Source organism: Montipora capricornis, chromosome 14, assembly GCF_036669925.1.
Source record: "Montipora capricornis isolate CH-2021 chromosome 14, ASM3666992v2, whole genome shotgun sequence".
Classification (NCBI taxonomy): Eukaryota; Metazoa; Cnidaria; class Anthozoa; order Scleractinia; family Acroporidae; genus Montipora; species Montipora capricornis.
Genome location: NC_090896.1, coordinates 2030633 through 2050000, shown reverse-complemented (window position 1 = coordinate 2050000; position 19368 = coordinate 2030633). Strand labels below are relative to the sequence as shown.

Sequence of the window (19368 nt, the reverse complement as noted above, 5' to 3'; positions counted from 1 at the left end):
ACTTTTTTAAATACAGTTCATATAACCATCAATGTCCCCAAACATCATTTCGCTCAAGCCAAGCAGAGGATCGAAAACGAAGTAGATACTAGGTAGCTTCTTTGGCTTCGCTTCGTGACGGTTGAAATCAATTATGCGTCAAAGAAACATAAAATGCGTTGAAAGAAAGGTCATATTCATCGGCATTTCCTGGAAGAAAATCTTCTATGCAGATCATGAAGTCTTCAAAATATTACTTGTGAAAGTGGAGAAAAAAAGCGTTCCCTTTTTTGAGTCTAAAACGAAAGGAATCTTCTTTTCTTTCACTTTCCTACATTCAACAAGACGAAAGAACAACATATCACCTTTGCTCCGAAATTTGATCACTGTTGTCATGACAGCTTGCACATGCGTAGACGTTATTCAGCCCTGTTGGTGTTTACTGTATTATCATCCAAGATTACTCTCTCCCAGGACTTGTGGTAACATAAAAAGAAAAAAAGTAAAAAAAGGTGGCTCAAACCAGTTTCAACACTTGAAAGAACCGTTCTTATCAAGATTGACACTTAGCAATGTTGTGGTACCATATCAAACACCACTTATTTTTGAAAAAAGTTATACAGTTACCATGGCAACAGGAAAGCCCTGCAAAAGCACCCCATGTTTTGGCTTTAGCTGCACATATCTCAAAAATGAACTCGGTGACCCCCATTTTTTATTTCTGAAATGTAATCAGCATGCCAGAACGAAACTTTCTGCAAAGTTTAAAAAAAATTGGGAAGCGGATTAAGACAATTGAAAATTTAAGGTGGCTGTGAATCGGCTGCACACACTTTTTTAAACTCTGCAGAGAGTTTCATCTTGGCCTGCTGATCACTTTTGTGCAATAAAAACTTAGTAAGATATTTATTATATCTCTGAGGTTAACCGGCGCGCGGGCAAGGAAACTAGTCAAAGTGAAGCGGAAGGTTCAACTGCCACAAAGAATGCCGTGCCAAAATCCCAAAAACTAAATCTTCTTGGCTGTTAAGTTTGAAATAGTTTCTTGCAAGATTCAAACAATTTTCAGTACAAGTTTATGCAACAGAAATTACATGAAAAACTCGCTAGACGATGTTTTGTCGAAATTTTAAATTTAGCGGGCTGTACAGCGGGCCGTACTGTAGAATACGGCCCGCTAATTTAGCCAATTACAGCGCGCGTACTATCTGAGAGATATAATAAAGTGGTTAACTGAGGGAGTTCTTAATCAAACGTTGCGGTTCGAGTTCGGACTTTGGGGTTCGGGTTTAAAAAAAAAAAAAAATGTTTAATTCTTATGATCCCTATCAAGCTTTCAACGTCGAAAATGAACGATAATACTTCATTTGGAGCAAATGGACAATTAAAGAATAATCCGACAATTGAGGGAGAGACTTGGTTGAAATACATTTGAACAACATGACAACATGACCTACACGAGATAGGACAGGTATCTTGATACATAACTGCGAAAGTTGAACAACTGACAAGTTTTGTTACCGGTAAGATCGTAACGAGTGCTGAGTTGCAAAAATGAAGAAAGCTTTAATCAAGTGATCATTTTCAGAGTTTTTTTTTTAGTACACTTTTTAAATCATCCACATGAAAGGAAATTGGTGCAAGTACTATTTTACAGTATCTGGTTGAAATCTAAAAGTATGACATTTCAAATGAAAGCTACCGGGTTCTTTCCTCTGTTGCTGGTTAGTATGTTGTCAAAATCTTTAAAAACAGCTACTCCATGGTGCAGAATTTTTTACTTCTACGTCCGTTTTGTGGTTGAAGAGACACAGCGACCTTTTTGTATGTAAGTTTAATTGCATCTGGTACCTAGGATCATCCTAATGTCTCTATTCGTTTGCAATGAGACTAGTATATAGGCAGCGGCAAGAGGCGACATAAGGTGTGCAGTAACAAGGCTTGGCTACTGATGGGCGATAGCGCCGGGCTGCACATCCGGTCTGCACCACAGAGGTGCAATAAATGACTACCGAATTGTTAGGTTTTATGTCCAAGATTCTTCAAAATTTTATAGGACGCTTAAATTCAATGCCTCAGTTTTGTTCTACAGTATTTTTCAGAAAAGATATTAGCGAAATGTCTCCAGGATTTTTTGGAGCTTTTCTTTTTATTATGCAGACTGTCAACGATGGTCACATCGCATACTTAAAATTGAAAATGGCGCCAAGAGGACGCCGCCGAAATGTCGGTTTTTCATTTTTTTTCTTTGCGTGTTCTTGAGAAGCTTAATGCAAGCTTTTTTTTTTAAACAAGCCAAGTCAAATCCACGAAGTTTTTGAGCGGGTTTTTCCCTTCAAGAGCTTCGTTGTGCATTGATTGTGCGCTAAACCGGTGTAAAAAATCGCAGAACATTTTTTCCTTCCCGGTAACCTCTCCTTGTAGACAATTTCTTAATGCAAAAGTAGAAGTGCCGGATCATGGGAGATCTAACCAGCAAATATTTTGTAGACTTAAAACATAATAAAATTGCAAGGTTGGTTGTAAGGCTATGAGGATATATATATATATATATATATATCTTTCATTTTACCATGCACAGGCAGACTTCTTCAGGGAGTTAAATGATTTGCCCTTACAATATAACCTCTTCTTGTCCCTCCTGTACACGGGCGTTGACTTAAAGTTGTACTACGATTCTCAGTTGAGTATGACACTAGGGAAGTTTGGTGACAAAGTTTCAGCGTTAAAGTTACCATGTTGTCAAAGGCAACTTGATTCGTTTCCAAGGGTAACTTTTCGGGGTTTCACGTCATTTTACTGGTAACGGTCGCCAGTTTGAATTTAACCGTTACCATTTGTAGATTTTCGCGGGCTCATAGCTCACTCGTGACGTCAAGGGCCTAAAAGTTACTCTTGGAAACGAAGGAAGTTGCCCTTGACAACATGGTAACTTTAACGCTGAAACTTTGTCGCCACACTTCCCTAGTGTCATACTCAACTGAGAATCGTAGTAACAGAGAGTGCAATGACAATGGCCGTTTTTATGCTAGAGACGTTAAAGTCGTCAAGACGCATTTAACGTCTGAGACGTTAAAGCCGTCTGACCGTCAAAAAACCAGCACCAAAATATTTTCTCCGACCAAAAGAAGCGCAAGGGGCTCAAAGAACCAATCCCAATTCGAAATCTTGACATTTAAGGTTACTGTCAACCTTCAGGAGTGTCTTTCGAAAAATCGCATTTGTTCGCGTTGTTTTTAAAGAAACCCAAGGAAACTAACAAAATGTAGTATTTGAAAATGACTTTAACTTTCACGTTTTGTACTTCAGAAAGCGAGTGCAAGCGCTCAAACGCGAAACTGACCTTGTCTGCTCCGTTGAATTAAAAACCCTTGCGTTAACGCGGACATTCAAACCAAACTGCACTATATCACGCAGGAGATAATAAGCTGACAAAAGCGAGTGAGACTTTTTCCACATTCTCAATGGTTCGTGTGAAAATTCATTGTAAAGTTGGCCAATAGAAGTTGGACGCCACGACTATTAGAATTTTGAAAATGCCTCACATATTTTGTTAGCTTATTATCTCCTGAGTGATATAGACTCTGATATAGTGGTGCAGTTTGTTTGGATGTTGACAGTAACCTTAACTTATCGGACGCGCGGAAAAAGCGCTCGTGAACATAGCGTTCTTTTAATTGTGCTTCTCACTGGCTGAAAACAGGGCGCTAGACTTGCAAGCCAAACCAATAGCAGGTACGCAGAATTCGTACGCAGAGTCAATAATTTAAAAGTGTTGGTATTAGAGAAGTAGCCGTGAACTTGACTGCCTTTATTACCTTGTTTAAGTGGAAACTAAGAAAAAATTAACAAAATGTAGAGGGAACAGTAATGGATAAAAGTTACTCAGAAGAACTAATCTAGCTGAGTAACATCTAATTAAATAATTAAATCGATTACAGTTGGAAACAATGAGTTGGTCATATAAGGTGAATAGAAGAAAAAAACAAACAAGAGGAAAAGAAAGCCGGTAAAAACAATGGAGGATTTGTCCACTGAAGGGAATATTCATTACCGGTAATTTGTAAGTAGCTCTGTATAAGGTCGAGTTTCAGTTTCAGCTGCTTTACGTTCTCATCAAAATCATTCCAAGGTGCAGTCGCAGCACACACGAATGTTGAATTTTCCATATATTGCTCTAACGTTCTCAATAAAACATGTGGATCTTTCAGCAAATCTAGTTTTATATTTGTTCACTGAGAAGACAGACTGGAAAAACGATCAGAAAGATTTGGGGAGAATGTTACAGTGCAACGCGCCTTACCATGGTCACCCAACAAACTTTCACATTTGACAACTACGTGTAGTAAGTACGTCAACTCAACAACCCATGAAACGGTGTTCAACTTACAACCGTGACTGTCAATCAAATTCGCACACCCTGATTAGAGTACAAGTTTTAAAAAACTTTGTTAGGTAAGACGCGTCGCACTGTAAAATGAAATTGGTACATAAATTGAGCACTGTACACTATGATCAACTGTATCAAATGCTTTGCATAAGTCTAAAAAAATACCACAAGAATATGTGCCAGTGTCGACGGCTCTTTAGACTGTTTTTGTCAGTTAGAAGAAGGAGAGCATGGAATATAGAATGTTTGGATCTAAAACAAAATTGATTTTAGAAGCTAGCAAATGTAAATAAAAAGAAAAAAATGCTAAAATAATTTTGGACCATCCAAGAGCTATGAAGTTAATAGAGTGTATATAGCCCTACACTATTCACACGGTTTAATTAATTCAGATTTTTTTTCCATTCACTTGGGATAAGTATAGGTAATCACATGATTTCATGTGCAATTTGTGTCGTAAGTTTGGGTAAATTATTCAGACAAACATAATTTGTAGGATGAAAAATTTATGAGTGCTTATTTAAAACAAATTACACAAGAAATCATGTGGTTACTTATTGTCTCGGTAATCAAATGATTTCGAGTGCAATTTGGAATAAATAAGCAAGAGTACGCTATTTCAAATGAGAACAAAATGCATGACCCCGTTGGGTGAGAGTAATTTGTATTCCAAATTACACGAAAAAAATCATGTGGTTACTTATAAAAAATATGCATGGAAAATTTCAAGCTGAGATTATCGTAATTAATCAGAAAAACACATGCATATCATGCAATCACGCAAAAATTGTGCCATCCAGATATCATGCTTGATTGGCAATCTGAGACGTTCTTTGTTCATTGACCAATCAGAGTGCTTTGTTTTTTTACCTTTTGCAATGAATTACCTCTTTTCTGCACGTCTGTTACCTGGAAACTGCATTTCTCTTAGCCAATCAGAATGGAGATATTTTTCCATGTATATTATTAAAAGTAGCAATACATCCAACAGACCACAGCATCGGCAGATACAAAATACGGGTCATGGGTCACAAGTCACAAGTCACGGGTCACATGTCACAAGTCACTGGTCATTGTTTTACCAATAAAGAAAAAACCTAAACAATCATTAAAGCTATTAAACCTTTGGCCTAATTATGTAAGCCTAAACAAACGTTTTGAGGCCTAATATCAGCATGGGTACTGTAAATGGTTAGGGTTCTTTCTGTATTGGTAAAATAACGACCTGTGACTTGTGATGTGTGTTTTGTACCCACCCCCACAGCATCACCCCAGCAACTTTTGCTTCTACATATTTTTGTAAATTCTATTTTAACTAAATTCTAATAATGCATAAATTTACATTATACACTGTCAGATACTGTATATCTTTCATCCATCAGGGAACATTCAATTGATTCTTTGCCTAAGGATGAAAAGAACTGTTGATGAGTTGAGACAAATTTTCAAAACAGAAACTATTATCTTTAATAGGAAACAGAGAATCTAATCATACCCTTTTTTGTTTCTGAAGGAACTGTATTCGACTCCAAGCTGCTTGACATGATGCTATCAGCTGAAATAAATAAGAAACACTCAATTCCATTCGGTGTTAAGAATCATCATCTGGATTAGAGTATAAAATAATCAAGGAAACATCAAATCAACTCAATTGATGGCAAATTAATCAAATTGAAATCAATTTTAGGAGTAAGGAAAATTCTTCTCAGAATTAGTGCATACAGTAATGTCTCAAAAACTCAGCTCCCCTTCTGACACCAAGTACTCACATTCAGCACATGCACCTTTTCTTGTGGTACCAAAGAATAATATTGTTATTAGCTAGTTGAGTGTATTTGAGATTCTCAACTAAGGTGGTAAGAGCCAAACTACAAAGTAATGCCCAAATCTATGGAGCAAAGCTCTTTCCAAGGCCAAACAACGTCACTGTGACTTCTTTCCAAATAGCACATGGGTTCTTTAAAGCCCCACAAGGGTTGTCAGACAGGGCCTTCAGTTTATTCTTATTTGAGAATTAAGTTTTGAAAGTCTAATCATTTCCAGATTTGATTACAGCCTGAGTGAGTAGCAGGGGGTTTGGCGAATTTCAAAAGCTTCTTTCCACCGGACATACGAGTGATTGTTTAAATGTAATGGCTGCTCGAAAACCTCGACCAAACCCCCTTCACTTGTTCTTTTGATGCCCCGGAAAAGGGTGAATCCAAAAACAAATTTTTGATCCAAGATTTGCCAGATTTCGCAGCGGAAAGAAATGCGAAATCCGAAATTCTACAATGTATTTGTAACCTTGGTAACCTTTTATGAATGTGTTCATTATTGCAGCCTCTAAAGAAATTGCTCAAAAGTTTTAGCTTCTAAGTTAACAATTACAACAAACCAGTTTGACAGACAAAGCCATACGAAGTTGTGGATAAATGCCAACTTGAACTGAACAACTTAATTACTTCAGGGCTCTTGCTTACAGCAAATTACACTATAAACATTGTTATTGGAACTGCTTAACTACAAAATAAATAAATAATTCACAGTATCTGGAATGTCTGTTTGCTGGTGTTTTTCGGCAAAACTGTGGCAAAGAGTTAAAAAGGGGAGGGACTGGGTTTGATCAAGCTGAAAATACTGCTGGTTTAACTGATTATTACTTAAGCTTCACAAAGTTTTGCCTATTTTGGTGCTCATTTGTTGAAATTCAAGCATGCTTCCAACAGACCTGTTTAGTCTCGTGACATATGCATGCCATGGACACACGGACACACACACACTCACTCACTCACTCACTCACTCACTGTTACAACATGGTGACAGCGTGTGACTACCACAAAAACTAAAGAAGGCCACAGAACAAAGAATGGTAGGAAACTGTAACAATTAGGAGTAACAAGGAAAAACAAAATTAACAATTTACCATCAGTAAGAGGTACTAGAATGTATTTTAAATGCAAAGCAGCATTTGATGATTAAAACAAATAACCTTTTCATCCTTGGCATAACCATTTGCTCCTGCTAATTTATACTGTTCCCTGAAACAAGAAAGTAAAATTTCACACACAAGGCCAAGAAAGAAAAATATAGACATAAGAAAGAAAATTTATATCCCTTCCTTCACGGTTTAAGAGAACAGCACAACCACAAAGTTTTAGTGAAGTTAGGAGGGCACCACCTCATGGGTTCAAAATTATTGGCCTACCAGGTGATAGGGTGTTGTTTAAAGCACGGTACTAAATATTAATAAAAATCAGTGTTGACCCCAGGAGGGGTGGGAGGGGGGGGAATGCTTTAGGAATTTCTGGATGAGGATGTGCCGCTGGGAACCTAGAACCCTTAGCCTACACCAGAGCTAGTTCAGCTGAATTTTTGCTACCCTATACTAGTCAAGAGTAAACTCCCCAAACCCCCCCTATGATGGGCTATCCTACAGTAGCTCAAAAAGAACAGTCCTACCCTGGTGAAAATCTTTGAAGGATCTTTGAAGATCCTTAAAGACTCCTCAAAGATCTTTTTGAGGATCTTTCTAAGGATCTTTTCTGAAATCCTCAAGGATCCTACCTAGGATCCTTAAAGATCCTTAAAGATCTTAGCCTTTCTTGCCAAGATCCTCAAAGATCCTTGCCAAGATCTTCAAGGATCCTTGAGGATCTTCGGAGATCCTGTCCAAGATCCTTGAGGATCGTCAAAGATCCTGTCCAAGATCCTGTGCAAGATCCTCAAGGATTTTTAAAGATCCTGACCAAGATCTTTGAAGATCATCAAAGATCCTTGAGGATGTTGAAGGAACCAACCAAAGATGCTTGGGGATCTTCAAAAACCATATCCAAGTTCCTTAAGGATCTTCAAAGATCTGGTGCAAGATCCTTGAGGATCTTCAAAAACCCTTGCCAAGATCATTTGCAAGATCCTTGAGGATGTTTATGTTTAAATATCATTTAGGACTTTACAGGAACTTAGCCAAGATTATTAATTTTATTGCCCACCTTCTCACCCTGAATTGCACTTATTGGACTGCAGTTTGATGTACAAATTCTTTTATTTAACCTGGAAAAAGGAGCTTTCTTTCTGTAAAAGAGAAACTTCAATACATAAAATGCTTCATTTGTCTGTAAACTATTTATGTTATAATACTAAGTATGATTGAAGTAAAATAACAATGATGAATCATGGGAAATCAATATCCGACTTTATTTGCTAGCATTCTTTATTGAACTGAATGAAAAACAGCCACACACTACGATTCTCACTTGAGTAAGATGCAAGTGAAGTTTGGTAAGGCTTATCACCCTGGCTTGTTATCCAAAATTGGCACTAACTCCTGGGTCAAAGGGATGGGAAGAATACAATAAAAATCTAACAAACCTGAACAAATGATGCACTGACTATTGTTTTTCACACTTGATGTGCATCAAGTTGCCTTTGACAACACTGTTGTTTTAACATTCAAACTCTGTGACAACTTTGCTCACATCTTATTCAACTGACAATCATAGTAGCTTTTGGAGTTATTTGGTCACATGCATGGTTATCCATTAATTAAAAGTCTAGCTGCATACAGTAAACCAATTTCTCAAAATTACCTATAATATGACTTGAATGTGTATTAATAATCATAGAAACAACAGAGATAAAATATAGATACTCATACAGTTTTTATCAAGTACTCATTAATATCGAAGATATGGCTGGGAATATTTAAAATATTTTCACAAACAGCCATTTTAATTGAGAAACTGTTTCTTAAAAATAAGACAAAAACCTTAAATTGTAGCCTAGAAAAACAGCAAAAGAGAAACATTACAAGTACAAGTACATGTACTACAACAATAACGTTTGATTTTACCTAACACATTTGTATTTATTTCATTATATCTATCTTTTTATTACTATTTTTTTTCTTCACTCAGTATTTGGTGCTATTGTCGGCTGAGGCTGCTTTTTGAGAACTTTTTCTGAATATTTTGCAGTTACGCATCCTGAAAGAAAAACAAAGCCATAAGGGCAAATTACTCATATTGATTATCATGAATTCCACATGTACCCGCAAGTAATGCCGTGGAAGTGGAAATAAATGTGCGTCACCTAACCTTTAATTTGAAAATTGCTATGAACCTCAGACACGTAGCATTTACAGAGAATCGAAGGGATCCTTTGCCAATCATATAATTTGCAACAACCACTCTTTTGATGTAAACCTTATTACTAGTAAGTAATCTCGTTAAAGGTTCACCTATTTTTTGCAGGATTAGAGCAAGTAAGCCGAATTATAATCCTTGCCTGTACATATCAAATTATTTTGGGACTTGAAGTTTGAAAAATTCGAATTTCGGCTAACTCAATGTTGTACGCAATTAAAATCTTTTCGAAATAAAACGTTTTGTTCCAGTATTGCCATATCATTTTAAATGTGAATGCTTCATTGCCATGCAAATTAAACACAAAGAATCTTAACCCCGAGAGATTTGAATTGGTTGAGTTAGCCAATTTAGTCTATCGTCATTTTTAAGGACAATAAGTCATCAACTCAAATATTATCTGCTTATAATTAGCGCCTACCTTTGTACTTGGATTGCTGTATGCATTTCCTCGTTTTGAATCAGTATTTAAAGGGCAAAACAATCATGAATCGTAAGATTTATGCTCGTTGATTCAAACTTAGAATAAAACCGCCGAACTGTAAGAGGAGCCATCGTTGGTGACTGCTGACCAAAAGGGAAATGGCTCACTAGTTTCCAGTCTTATCTCTCGCGTTTTATCCAAGATGGCGGAGGATTACAACCCTCCGATTCATCGGACTGTACTTTAAAGAAAAAGTGAGCAAAAATCATAGCAGACTCATCGAATTAACCCTTAAAGGAATGTGAAAAGATACTGATCGAGCCGATTCGTCACTAGAGTCTCTAGATGTGGCCCTGAATTCTGTATTTTAGCCCTGGTATTTTTTTAAAGGATTACGTGCTGACACGAATTCTTTGATATTTCGAGAGTATATTGTTTCATATTGCTTCTGGCCCAGCCTGCAGCTATTACGAGTTCATCAAACAAGGTAATCTGTTACTGATATTTCCGACAATCAATGGATTACATCAGAATAAACGTTTTCTTTTTAATTGATTCGTGTACAGCGTGATTATTTTTTATGTTCAAAGTTTGGTTCCTTAACGATGCTTGAGGGTACATGTGCGTAATTACCTCATAGGATCTTTAGGGATTTTATACACTTCACTCCTAAAAAGTTCCTTATAAGATCCTTATCCTTGAAGGATCAAGATCACTCTAAAGATCCTTTTTAGATCCTTGAAAGATCCTCATAGGATCTTTTAAGGATCCTAATGGAGATCCTTTCAAGATCACTTTAAGGTTCCTTTTAAGATCCGTGAAGGATCCTCAAAGGATCCTTCAAGGATCCTAATAAAGTTCCTTTCAAGATTACTATAAGGATCCTTTTAAGATCCTTGAAGGATCCTCATAGGATCTTTCAAGGATCGTAACAAAGATCCTTTCAAGATCACTTTAAGGATCCTTTTAAGATCCTTTCAAGGATCCTTTTAAGATCCTTGTAAGATCCTCAGTCACTCTTTGAGGATCTTCAAGGATCCTTTTGAGGATCTTTCCAAGATTTTGTGTGTGGATCTTGGTAAGATCTTTGCAAGATCCTGATAATGTCCTCAAGGATCTTGATGAAGTATCCCAAGACTCCTCAATGTTAGAAAATTTTTGAAGATCCTTTAAAGATCCTTCAAGGATCCTGTGAAGATCTTCATCTTTAAAGATCTTTGTCAGGTCTTTGAAGATCTTTGAAGATCTTTAAAGATCCTTTAAGGATTTTCACCAGGGTAAGTGAGTCCTGATTTTGACACAGGTTTTCGATTTTCAACCCCGTATTTAAACTGGTTGTGTCGCAGGTTACATGCTGAGCAATGCCAAGTATGCATGTACGCACTATCAAGAACAATAAATTGTTTAATTTTAACCAGTATTATAACGACCGATTTCCGTCTGAAACCCGATTTTTGACAGTTAATAATATCCAGTAGCGTTTTACGATAGCCATCTATCGACACTGCTGAGGCTGTTGCGTAAATTTTAATTATACTTTGCCAATTTGATTTTTTTGTATTTTTGAGTAGCAATTCCTGGTTTCCTTAGTCTCCAGAGATAAAATCTTCAACCAACTGGTCAGTTTCAAGAAATATGATACCCTATTCTACACCCAAAAGCTCTGATTTATATACACTCTATCCTAAAGTAAACTACTTGAAAACCATACCCTTCACAGTGGCACATACCTATATGGCGGTATAATCCCTCCCCCTTCCCAGGAGTGTACCAGGGTTTAAAAATGGCTTTGCACCACTAAGTCCAGGGTGTAAAAGTAATGAATACCAGGCAGATAGCTGTTACCTCTAAGCTAATTGAGCCACAGACAACTAAATGAAGAAAAACACTTGTGATAACTCAGCCAAAAGGTGTTACTTGTCTTTGAACTGACATTTGCAAACTACATGACAGTATTATTGTATAATGACATTTTCAAAGTCTTCTTCAATGGACTTCAGAAAATGAATTATAGTGCATCCCATCTGGTGACAGCGTTAAGTCCAACCAGAAGTACATAAAGTGCATTATTTTGCAAAATCACACTCACACAAACCTTATTATTCTAGAGGCCATTTTTAATTTTCCCTGCTGTATGAGACTGAGGGCGGCAAAGACTTTACATTGAGCTGCAAGGATTGGATTGCCCAATCTCATGGCAACCAGTAACTGCTGTTGTGAAATCTGTCCAGCTTTTTCCGACTAAAACAAATGCATTAGGGACATTGTAAGAAACATTAGCCAACAGGTTAAAGGCAAAATGTTCTCCCAGCTGTTCACTTTGTGGTGTCCATTGAAAATCCTAGCATACCTTAAAAATCACAAATGTGCAGACACAGTGTTTACTGTGAGCGTTTTTTCTGAGGTCATTCTGAGGTCAGACTTGATTTTGCAGTTTGCTTGGATAAGGACTAAACTTGTAGCCCCTCCCCCCCCCCCCCCCCCCACCTGAGAAGTTAAAAAATCTCTCAGGTGGTTTTGTCCAGCCAACATGCTCATGTTGCAAATTACTGTCATTTAAGTAATAATAAATAATATCCAATTTTATTTGTAAACAAAATATAACCTATAGAAATGCCCCAAAGCTAAGCATGAGTGCCATCTACTATCTTCTCCGTTAATACTCACATATCTATAGATGTGTTCTCCCATAGAGGAATAAGCTCCACCTAGAGTTGACAACCATGCCATGGCATCCTGCATCTGCATGAACTCCACCAAAACAACAAGGAGTCGCTTAGACCTATAAATAGAAAACAAATATTACTCACCAACAACGAGCTCCATGTCCATCTGTTGGACAAAATATCTGGATCACCTGTATCTAACATGGATAAAAATCAGTTCCCATAGAATAGGCCACTTGCACTAAGAGGTCATGTGACATCGTTTTTAAGAAAATGAAAGTTACATGATTTTGCCTTCGAAACACTATTAGTGGGTCATCTCTTAAACAAAATAATAGTGATTTGGTTTTTCAAACCCGCACCATTTGCTTAAAATGAGAGAGTCTGTAGCTGGTCACGTGACCCAAACTTAATTTTTTAAAATTATGAATTACTGCTTTCTGACACAAATCTTGCTCTCGAACTTCAAGGAAAATGTTGCAAAGATGATGTGGTAACGTTTATGGCACATCTGAACTAAACTATCAAACATTTAACAAGATATAAGCAAAAAGTAGTTTTGGCCGCCATGTTGGAGGGCAAGAGTATGCCCTCCAACATGGCGGCCAAGACAAATCATGCTAATTTGTTGAAAAATCATAGTACCGTAAAATATCTCCCTTAAATGCATTTCCTCTCAAATTTCCCGTGTAAGATAATTTTTATGTGTTCTGTCAATTTTTGGCAACAGCAAGATTACAACTCACTGTTTAAGGGAAGCACTGGTCACGTGACCTCTTAGTGCAAGTGGCCTATTATATTCGATGTTTACCAGCTAAGATCAGGCTCCAAACAGAGGCATGTTTCACGCTGGATGTTGATCTGAACATGGATTTTGCAATGTCTGGAGAAATTTCTTTCTTTTTCCTTCACAATGAATACAGAGCATGTCCTCCCAAGGTGAAGCTGAAAGGTTTCACATGAGTGATCCTCAGCCTGCCTAACTGCTGCAACAGATGATTTAAAACCAACCATTTATTATATAGACACCAGTGAAATACCAAGTGAGCTTACGTGTAAACACGTGAAATCTTCACATGTGAAAAGAACACCGTTGGTATGGTTACATATAAAAATGCGCCTTTTGAGGCAAGAGGGTTACCCTAGCACTCACACATTTCTTCCTTTTTTCATCGACATATTTACAAGGCAGCTAGGGTTACCCTGGCACTAGGGTAACCCTATCCCTAGCACTAGGGTAACCCTAGCTCCCTTGTAAACGCTCTGCTAGGGACAACTCACCTACCCGGGAGAACTTTTTAGTGGTTTCCATTGTGTTTGCGATGCTGGCGGTTACCAAGCACATAAAGTTGTCCCGGGTGGTAGGGTAACCCTACCTGTGAAATTTTGCTTGTAAACCAAGGCTATCTTTGACCCTAGGGTAACCCGGTTACCCTACCTGCTTGTAAGCAGGGCCTAACACTCGAAGCTAAATTGCGTATCTCCACACGGCAGTATAGCATTTCTTTATGACAGTGACAGCTCTAATGTCCATGACATTCTTCCCTTCCACTTGAAATGCAGTGACAGGTGTTGATATGACCTTGAATGCAGTCTCTTTATCTGGGTCTCCACCCTCCCTTGACCGTAACATGAAAATTTGGTTTTATCAAATGAGTTAATTGACAGCAATATTGAACAATATTATTTTATTATGATTGCAAAAAGAAATTTGAGCTCAAATGATACTGTGGCAATCCAGGTATCAGTAACTGAGGAGACAGCAATTTGCCGGAATCAATGTGCATATTAAGATAAATGAGAATGCCTGCATTAATGCATGCGGCGAAGAAGAATGACAAAGATTTGTCTGTTTGTTGATCTTTTCCCAACACGAAGGAAAGTTCATGGCAATTGAAAGAATTCGATCAAGGAATATGCAGGAATATGCCCCTCCAGTGGCCGGTTATTCCACAATCGCTCCGAATAATCGATCGAACATGCAATTTCGTAGCAAAACAGGCTTCTAGATCTCTTACCTTTTTGCCACTGATAAAACAGCCATGACGATAACCCAGCAGAGAAATTCACTGAAACGCAAATTTCAGTCCAAAGAATTTTGCCAAAGACCGGGTCAACATCGAAGCAAACTCGTGCTACGAAAGGCACAGATTTTTCGCACAATATTTCCACAATTGCCCCACGTTTCAAAGGATACCTGCAAACCTGTTCATAAGATATACCTGGGCTGTGATATTTTGAAATTATTACGGCTTTCTTCGGGTTTAAAGTCAACAAATCGCTTTGCATTTGTGCATGATCATCAATGCAATATTGCTGAAAATGTCAGAAAGCTACTAGTTTCCAGGAATTCAGCGCGCTTGCTTCAAACGTGAAAAATAAGTGCAGTCTTGAGAAAACTTTCTAAAAATTTAACATTAAAATATTTAAATTTGTTTTTTGATTGATAAAACGCTTACTTCAATATAAAAGCGTAATTTTTTTACGAGAAGGTGAAGCAAAGTGAAAAGTATACAATTTAAAAATTTTAAATCTTCTACTTTACTCAGGGTGGTCAGGATGGCCGAGCGGTCTAAGGCGCCAGACTCAAGGATTACTATCCTTCCCATGGATCATGGGATTGGGCGTTCTGGTCTCCGAATGGAGGCGTGGGTTCGAATCCCACTTCTGACACTACCCGATTTTTTAACTTTCACTTTCCCTTTTTTGAATTGATTTTTTTTTCTTTTGACAGTCCAGAACATCATTTGTCACCAAAACCTTTTGCAGCCGTATTAGTACGATTGAAGCATTCAAAATTTCACTTGCACTCAAGCCTATGTCACCCAAACTTACGGGAATTTCTGGAGACTCTGAGCAAAAAGTATTTGTTTGTGGATCATCTGAATATTCTTGTTTTGTGCTGATGTTCAAAACAACGTTGAAGGATTTAACCAAGAAATAAGCTGGGTAAAAATGGCGCAAATTTATCAAAGATTGTTCTCAAATGCATTAATAATTCATACGTCAAAAACAAAAGAAATCAGTTTGGATATGTGGTCTTAATTAGCATAAAAATTCGCCAACTTTGATCTCAATTATCTCTTGAAATACTGATTCCTTTGACAAGCAATATCAAACATTCGAAAGAGTGTTTCATCAGATATCCAACCACCTCGAAATCGGTTAAAAAACTCGGCCTTCGGCCTCGTTTTTTAACTCGCTTCTCGGTGCATGGATATCCGATGAAACAAACCCTCCTTCTCGTGTTTGATATATTACATCATAAAAGATTGGTCTTGGATGGTGTCTCGTCATCTTGGTCAGGAGTTCCTTCCTTCTGGCGTTCCACAAGGCCCTACACTCATCAAAGACAAAGATTGAAACCGTGATGCTCGCAGTTGTCATGCCGAGGCTTGGGACCGAGAATTTAGGCAATTTTCTCACACAGACACCTGAAAATTTCAGGACGCTTCAACGGGATAAGTGTACAGACCTCTCTGCTTTTATCATGTGAATTGTGATGTTGTAATTCTAATTAGTATACGTCAATATTAGAAAGCTTTAGGAAAGCACAAAGGTGATATAACTAGTCCAGTACCACAGATATCCAGGTCATAATTCAAAACTCAATTGGAACAATCGTTTATATAATATTAAATTGTCGGCAGAGCCGATGGCAATTGCCCTAAAGCAGTCAAGAAACATGACAGACCCCAACACCAGGAAATCCAGTTTGCGTATATTTCAAATAGATTCTTGCTCTCTCAGAATTTTATGAACGAAGGTTTTGAGACGGGGCCTGCGTCTCATAGTCCAAATCGGAGAAGACTTAAAGATAGAATCATTTGCATCAAAGGCAGCTCTTTCTCGATCCGCAGTTATTTCAGACTGGGAGTTAGGCTCCCGCGGGAGTTGACCCCACTACTTCCGACAACCAACTGATGGTAAATAGAGTCACTTTTTAAGGAAACTATTGTGGTTGTCCAGGTCAGTAGGTGTTTCAAGCACCAATATTTTGTCGAACCAACTGAGCTGATAAGAGTAATAAAATTAACCACCAAAAGAGGATTAAACAGATCATGACGTTAACCCTTCGTCAGAGAGAATAGGGATCTAGGACGCCTTCGTCATCGTGAACGCAACATTATCGGTTAAAAGAAAAGAAATAATCGTTCTGCAGGTGCGGCACGCATTTAAGCATATATTTTTGCGGTTTTCTGCACAACAACAAGGTGAAATCACCAGATTTGAGGTTTTGACGACAACGCAAGCGTACAAATGTGAATCTTTCATTCTCTATTCTTACTGTGAAGTCCCTTGTACCAATAGATTCTTAGGATACTTCGCCCACATTGTACGACGCGGACGCGATGGACTAATTTCGAAAAACCTATGACATTGCAATGTTATATGTTGAGGTGAAGTTTCGTTGACGCCGACGAAGCAAATAGAGAACTTAAGCAAGGACGAAGGCGACGGCAACGAGAACGATTTGGCCACTTTGAGCTGGTTGCGCAGGAGACAGGTTCGAAAACCTTGTTGAATTGCATTGTGGGACTGTTTTGGGGAACGCAGTTTCATCATTGCGTGCGCGGAGCAAGAACTCAAGTTGCAAGAAAGCGATATACTAGGTGGTGAGCTTCCAAAAGCACCAGAATATTGTACAAGGGCAATTTTAAAATGATGGCTCGCTTGCCAAATGGAAAAATTGTCCGGAAAACGAAATGATTAGGTCAAAAGGTCAGTGAGATCGGTGAGTACATACGATGTTAACGTACTAAGAACTTAAGTCATTTAACAATTTTTCGCCTCAGGCTCAGTGATTATCGGTGAATATTCAGCTCGACTTCGTCTCGGTGAATATTCACCGATAATCACTGAGCCTGAGGCGAAAAATTGTGTTAGGATAAATACACAGGTGATTATTTCAAAAAAGAGAAACAAAAAACATTTCAACGCGAAATCATCTTCACTTACACTGGCAAAACGACTACTGGCAGCCATTTTGTCCGTCGATGTGGTTATCGGCTGATAATCCGAGATAGCGAGCCAATGAGAGCGCGCGATTTTGTATAATCACCTGTGTATTTATACTAAAAAGATTTAACCCGAAGTTAATTGTTATCGCACAAGGATGTAGGAAAGCCTTTTTGCTTTTCAGAGTAAACGACTTCATAAACAGTGGCTTGTCTCCCAAAATAGTCCCACGGTGCAATTCAATGAGACTCTTGGTACGTCTCCCACGCACCCTCGAAGGGATCAATTTTAATCCCTTCGTGATTATTTCAACCTTTTCGATATGACAAGAGTGTGGTAGTTCCTCAGATCAAGAATGACGCTGGTCGGAACTGCGCTTAATTTGGGGAGGAAGTGAATATTTATCTTCAAGTGGTGAAGTCCTTCACAAAACCTCAAATTTGGCTATTTCACGTTGTTGTTTTTGGTGACGACGGCAAATAAATGGACAAAAGTGAAAAACGCACGTGCAGGGCGTGCAAAGCTATTGTTTTTACCCACTAAATATGCAAATTTGTCACGTTCCCGATGCCGTCGCCGTTGTCGTTAATTGCTTAAGCTCCCTTTAAGTGCGACGACGACAGGTACAAGAACACAACAAAACAACTTTAGGTTTAATAACTAGAAGTTGCAAATGGCAAGTGACATGCTCCGAGTAGATACTGGGCAAACGAACGATGATTCCGTATGGTCAGCATTATGATATGACCGCTGGACGTTCGTAGTGCATGTGCAAAATGATTGTGACAGAATGGACCATTTTACAGTTATAGCAACAGTCTGCGACAAAATTCCTTGGAACAGTATCACGACTACACAGATCTGAAGCTGTCGCAGCTTACTCACCCGTCACAATGTGGTTTGCACGCGAGTTTCTGAGCCCCATTTGCCGAAACAACATTGTGGGAGCGCAAGGTATTGCAAAGTGTTTCAACAATTTTGTCCGAGACCTAAGAATGGAAGCAAGGTTGCCGGTGACCCTTCTTGGATACAAACCTTTGTGCTTTCCTAAAGCTTTCTAATGTTGATGTATACTAATAAGAATTACAACAACTCAATTCACATGATAAAAGCAGTGAGGTCTGTATCAATACACTGAACAAACAACTGCAAAATGGCCTATTCCCTCAAATCGATTCAAGATGGCAATATGTATTGCGGATACAGGGCTCCCATTGTCCAAGACAAGAACAGCGGCTCTTGCTGCACTCCCCGTACGTGCGTTTTACATTTTGATACATTTCGTCTCTGTTCACGTCCTGGCCACGACGTCAAATAATTAAATTTGCAAATTGAGGTTATACGGAGTACGAAAGGACCGGCCGATAAATAATCAATTTTCTCTCCAATCATAACTACCGATACGGCGGCCATTTTGATTTCTATTGTTTCGAAAGACATTATGGGATGCCCAGGGGGCAAATTAATATGTATTTGCCCCCTGGGCATCCCATTATGGCTATTCGAAACAATAGAAATCAAAATGGCTGCCGTATCGGTAAAAAGGTCTATTCAATTCCGAGAAAGTTTATACACACTGTCTGTGCCGAATGATTTAGACTAATCGCGAAATGATTTCGGCCGGAAGTTCTATTTTTTTAACGTTTCCATGGCAGTCGAAGTCGTCCTTGCTCGAGTTCCCGTCATGCAGTGCGGTCAAACTATATTGTTTAAGTCTAACCCCCGCAATGCCTCATTTCAAAATGGATGCCGTCGCGATAACACAAAAACAGATTCCATGTTTTCAGAATTGCAGCGTTTTCTACGTTAACTGTATTGATTCTGCAG

General features: G+C 38.3%; 1 protein-coding gene, 1 long non-coding RNA gene and 1 other non-coding gene across 6 annotated transcripts in view; 1 reads left to right on the top strand and 2 right to left on the bottom strand.

The window, feature by feature from the left end:
• LOC138032535 (uncharacterized) overlaps positions 1-527 on the bottom strand; it is a 4837-nt gene extending 4310 nt beyond the window's left edge. Inside the window, exon 1 of the long non-coding RNA XR_011128395.1 lies at positions 1-527. This exon is cut by the window's left edge and continues 10 nt beyond it. This is a non-coding gene — a long non-coding RNA (uncharacterized lncRNA).
• A 3233-nt stretch (positions 528-3760) lies between these two features.
• Positions 3761-14920, bottom strand: LOC138032534 (uncharacterized). Of its 4 annotated transcripts, none has more exons than XM_068880234.1 (7): positions 14601-14920; positions 13394-13568; positions 12584-12698; positions 12012-12157; positions 7341-7389; positions 5865-5924; positions 3761-5774 (listed from the first exon to the last, which is right to left on the bottom strand). In XM_068880234.1, exons 1-7 carry the CDS (start codon positions 14869-14871, stop codon positions 5748-5750), a joined length of 843 nt encoding a protein of 280 aa, XP_068736335.1. In that variant the 5' UTR covers positions 14872-14920; the 3' UTR covers positions 3761-5747. The 4 variants fall into 4 exon arrangements, 3 of the variants coding, with proteins under 3 accessions (XP_068736335.1, XP_068736336.1, XP_068736337.1); XM_068880235.1 differs by having other exon boundaries at positions 13394-13565; positions 14601-14912; XR_011128394.1 differs by lacking the exon at positions 3761-5774 and adding an exon at positions 8341-9333 and having other exon boundaries at positions 14601-14912.
• Positions 14921-15135: 215 nt separating this feature from the next.
• Positions 15136-15255, top strand: Trnal-caa (transfer RNA leucine (anticodon CAA)). Its single transcript has 2 exons — positions 15136-15173; positions 15210-15255. It is a non-coding gene; the product is annotated as a tRNA-Leu (tRNA).
• Positions 15256-19368: the final 4113 nt, after the last annotated feature.

What these genes read in the sequence shown, in the direction of transcription:
- LOC138032534 (XM_068880234.1), bottom strand. Translation starts at nt 14,871, where the DNA reads ATGCAAAGCGATTTGTTGACTTTAAACCCGAAGAAAGCCGTAATAATT. An exon ending in TTGGAGCCTGATCTTAGCTG is followed by an intron (nt 12,699 to 13,393) that starts GTAAACATCGAA and finishes TTCTATTTATAG; the next exon opens with GTCTAAGCGACTCCTTGTTG. An exon ending in TCCTTCAGAAACAAAAAAGG is followed by an intron (nt 5,775 to 5,864) that starts GTATGATTAGAT and finishes TTTCATCCTTAG; the next exon opens with GCAAAGAATCAATTGAATGT.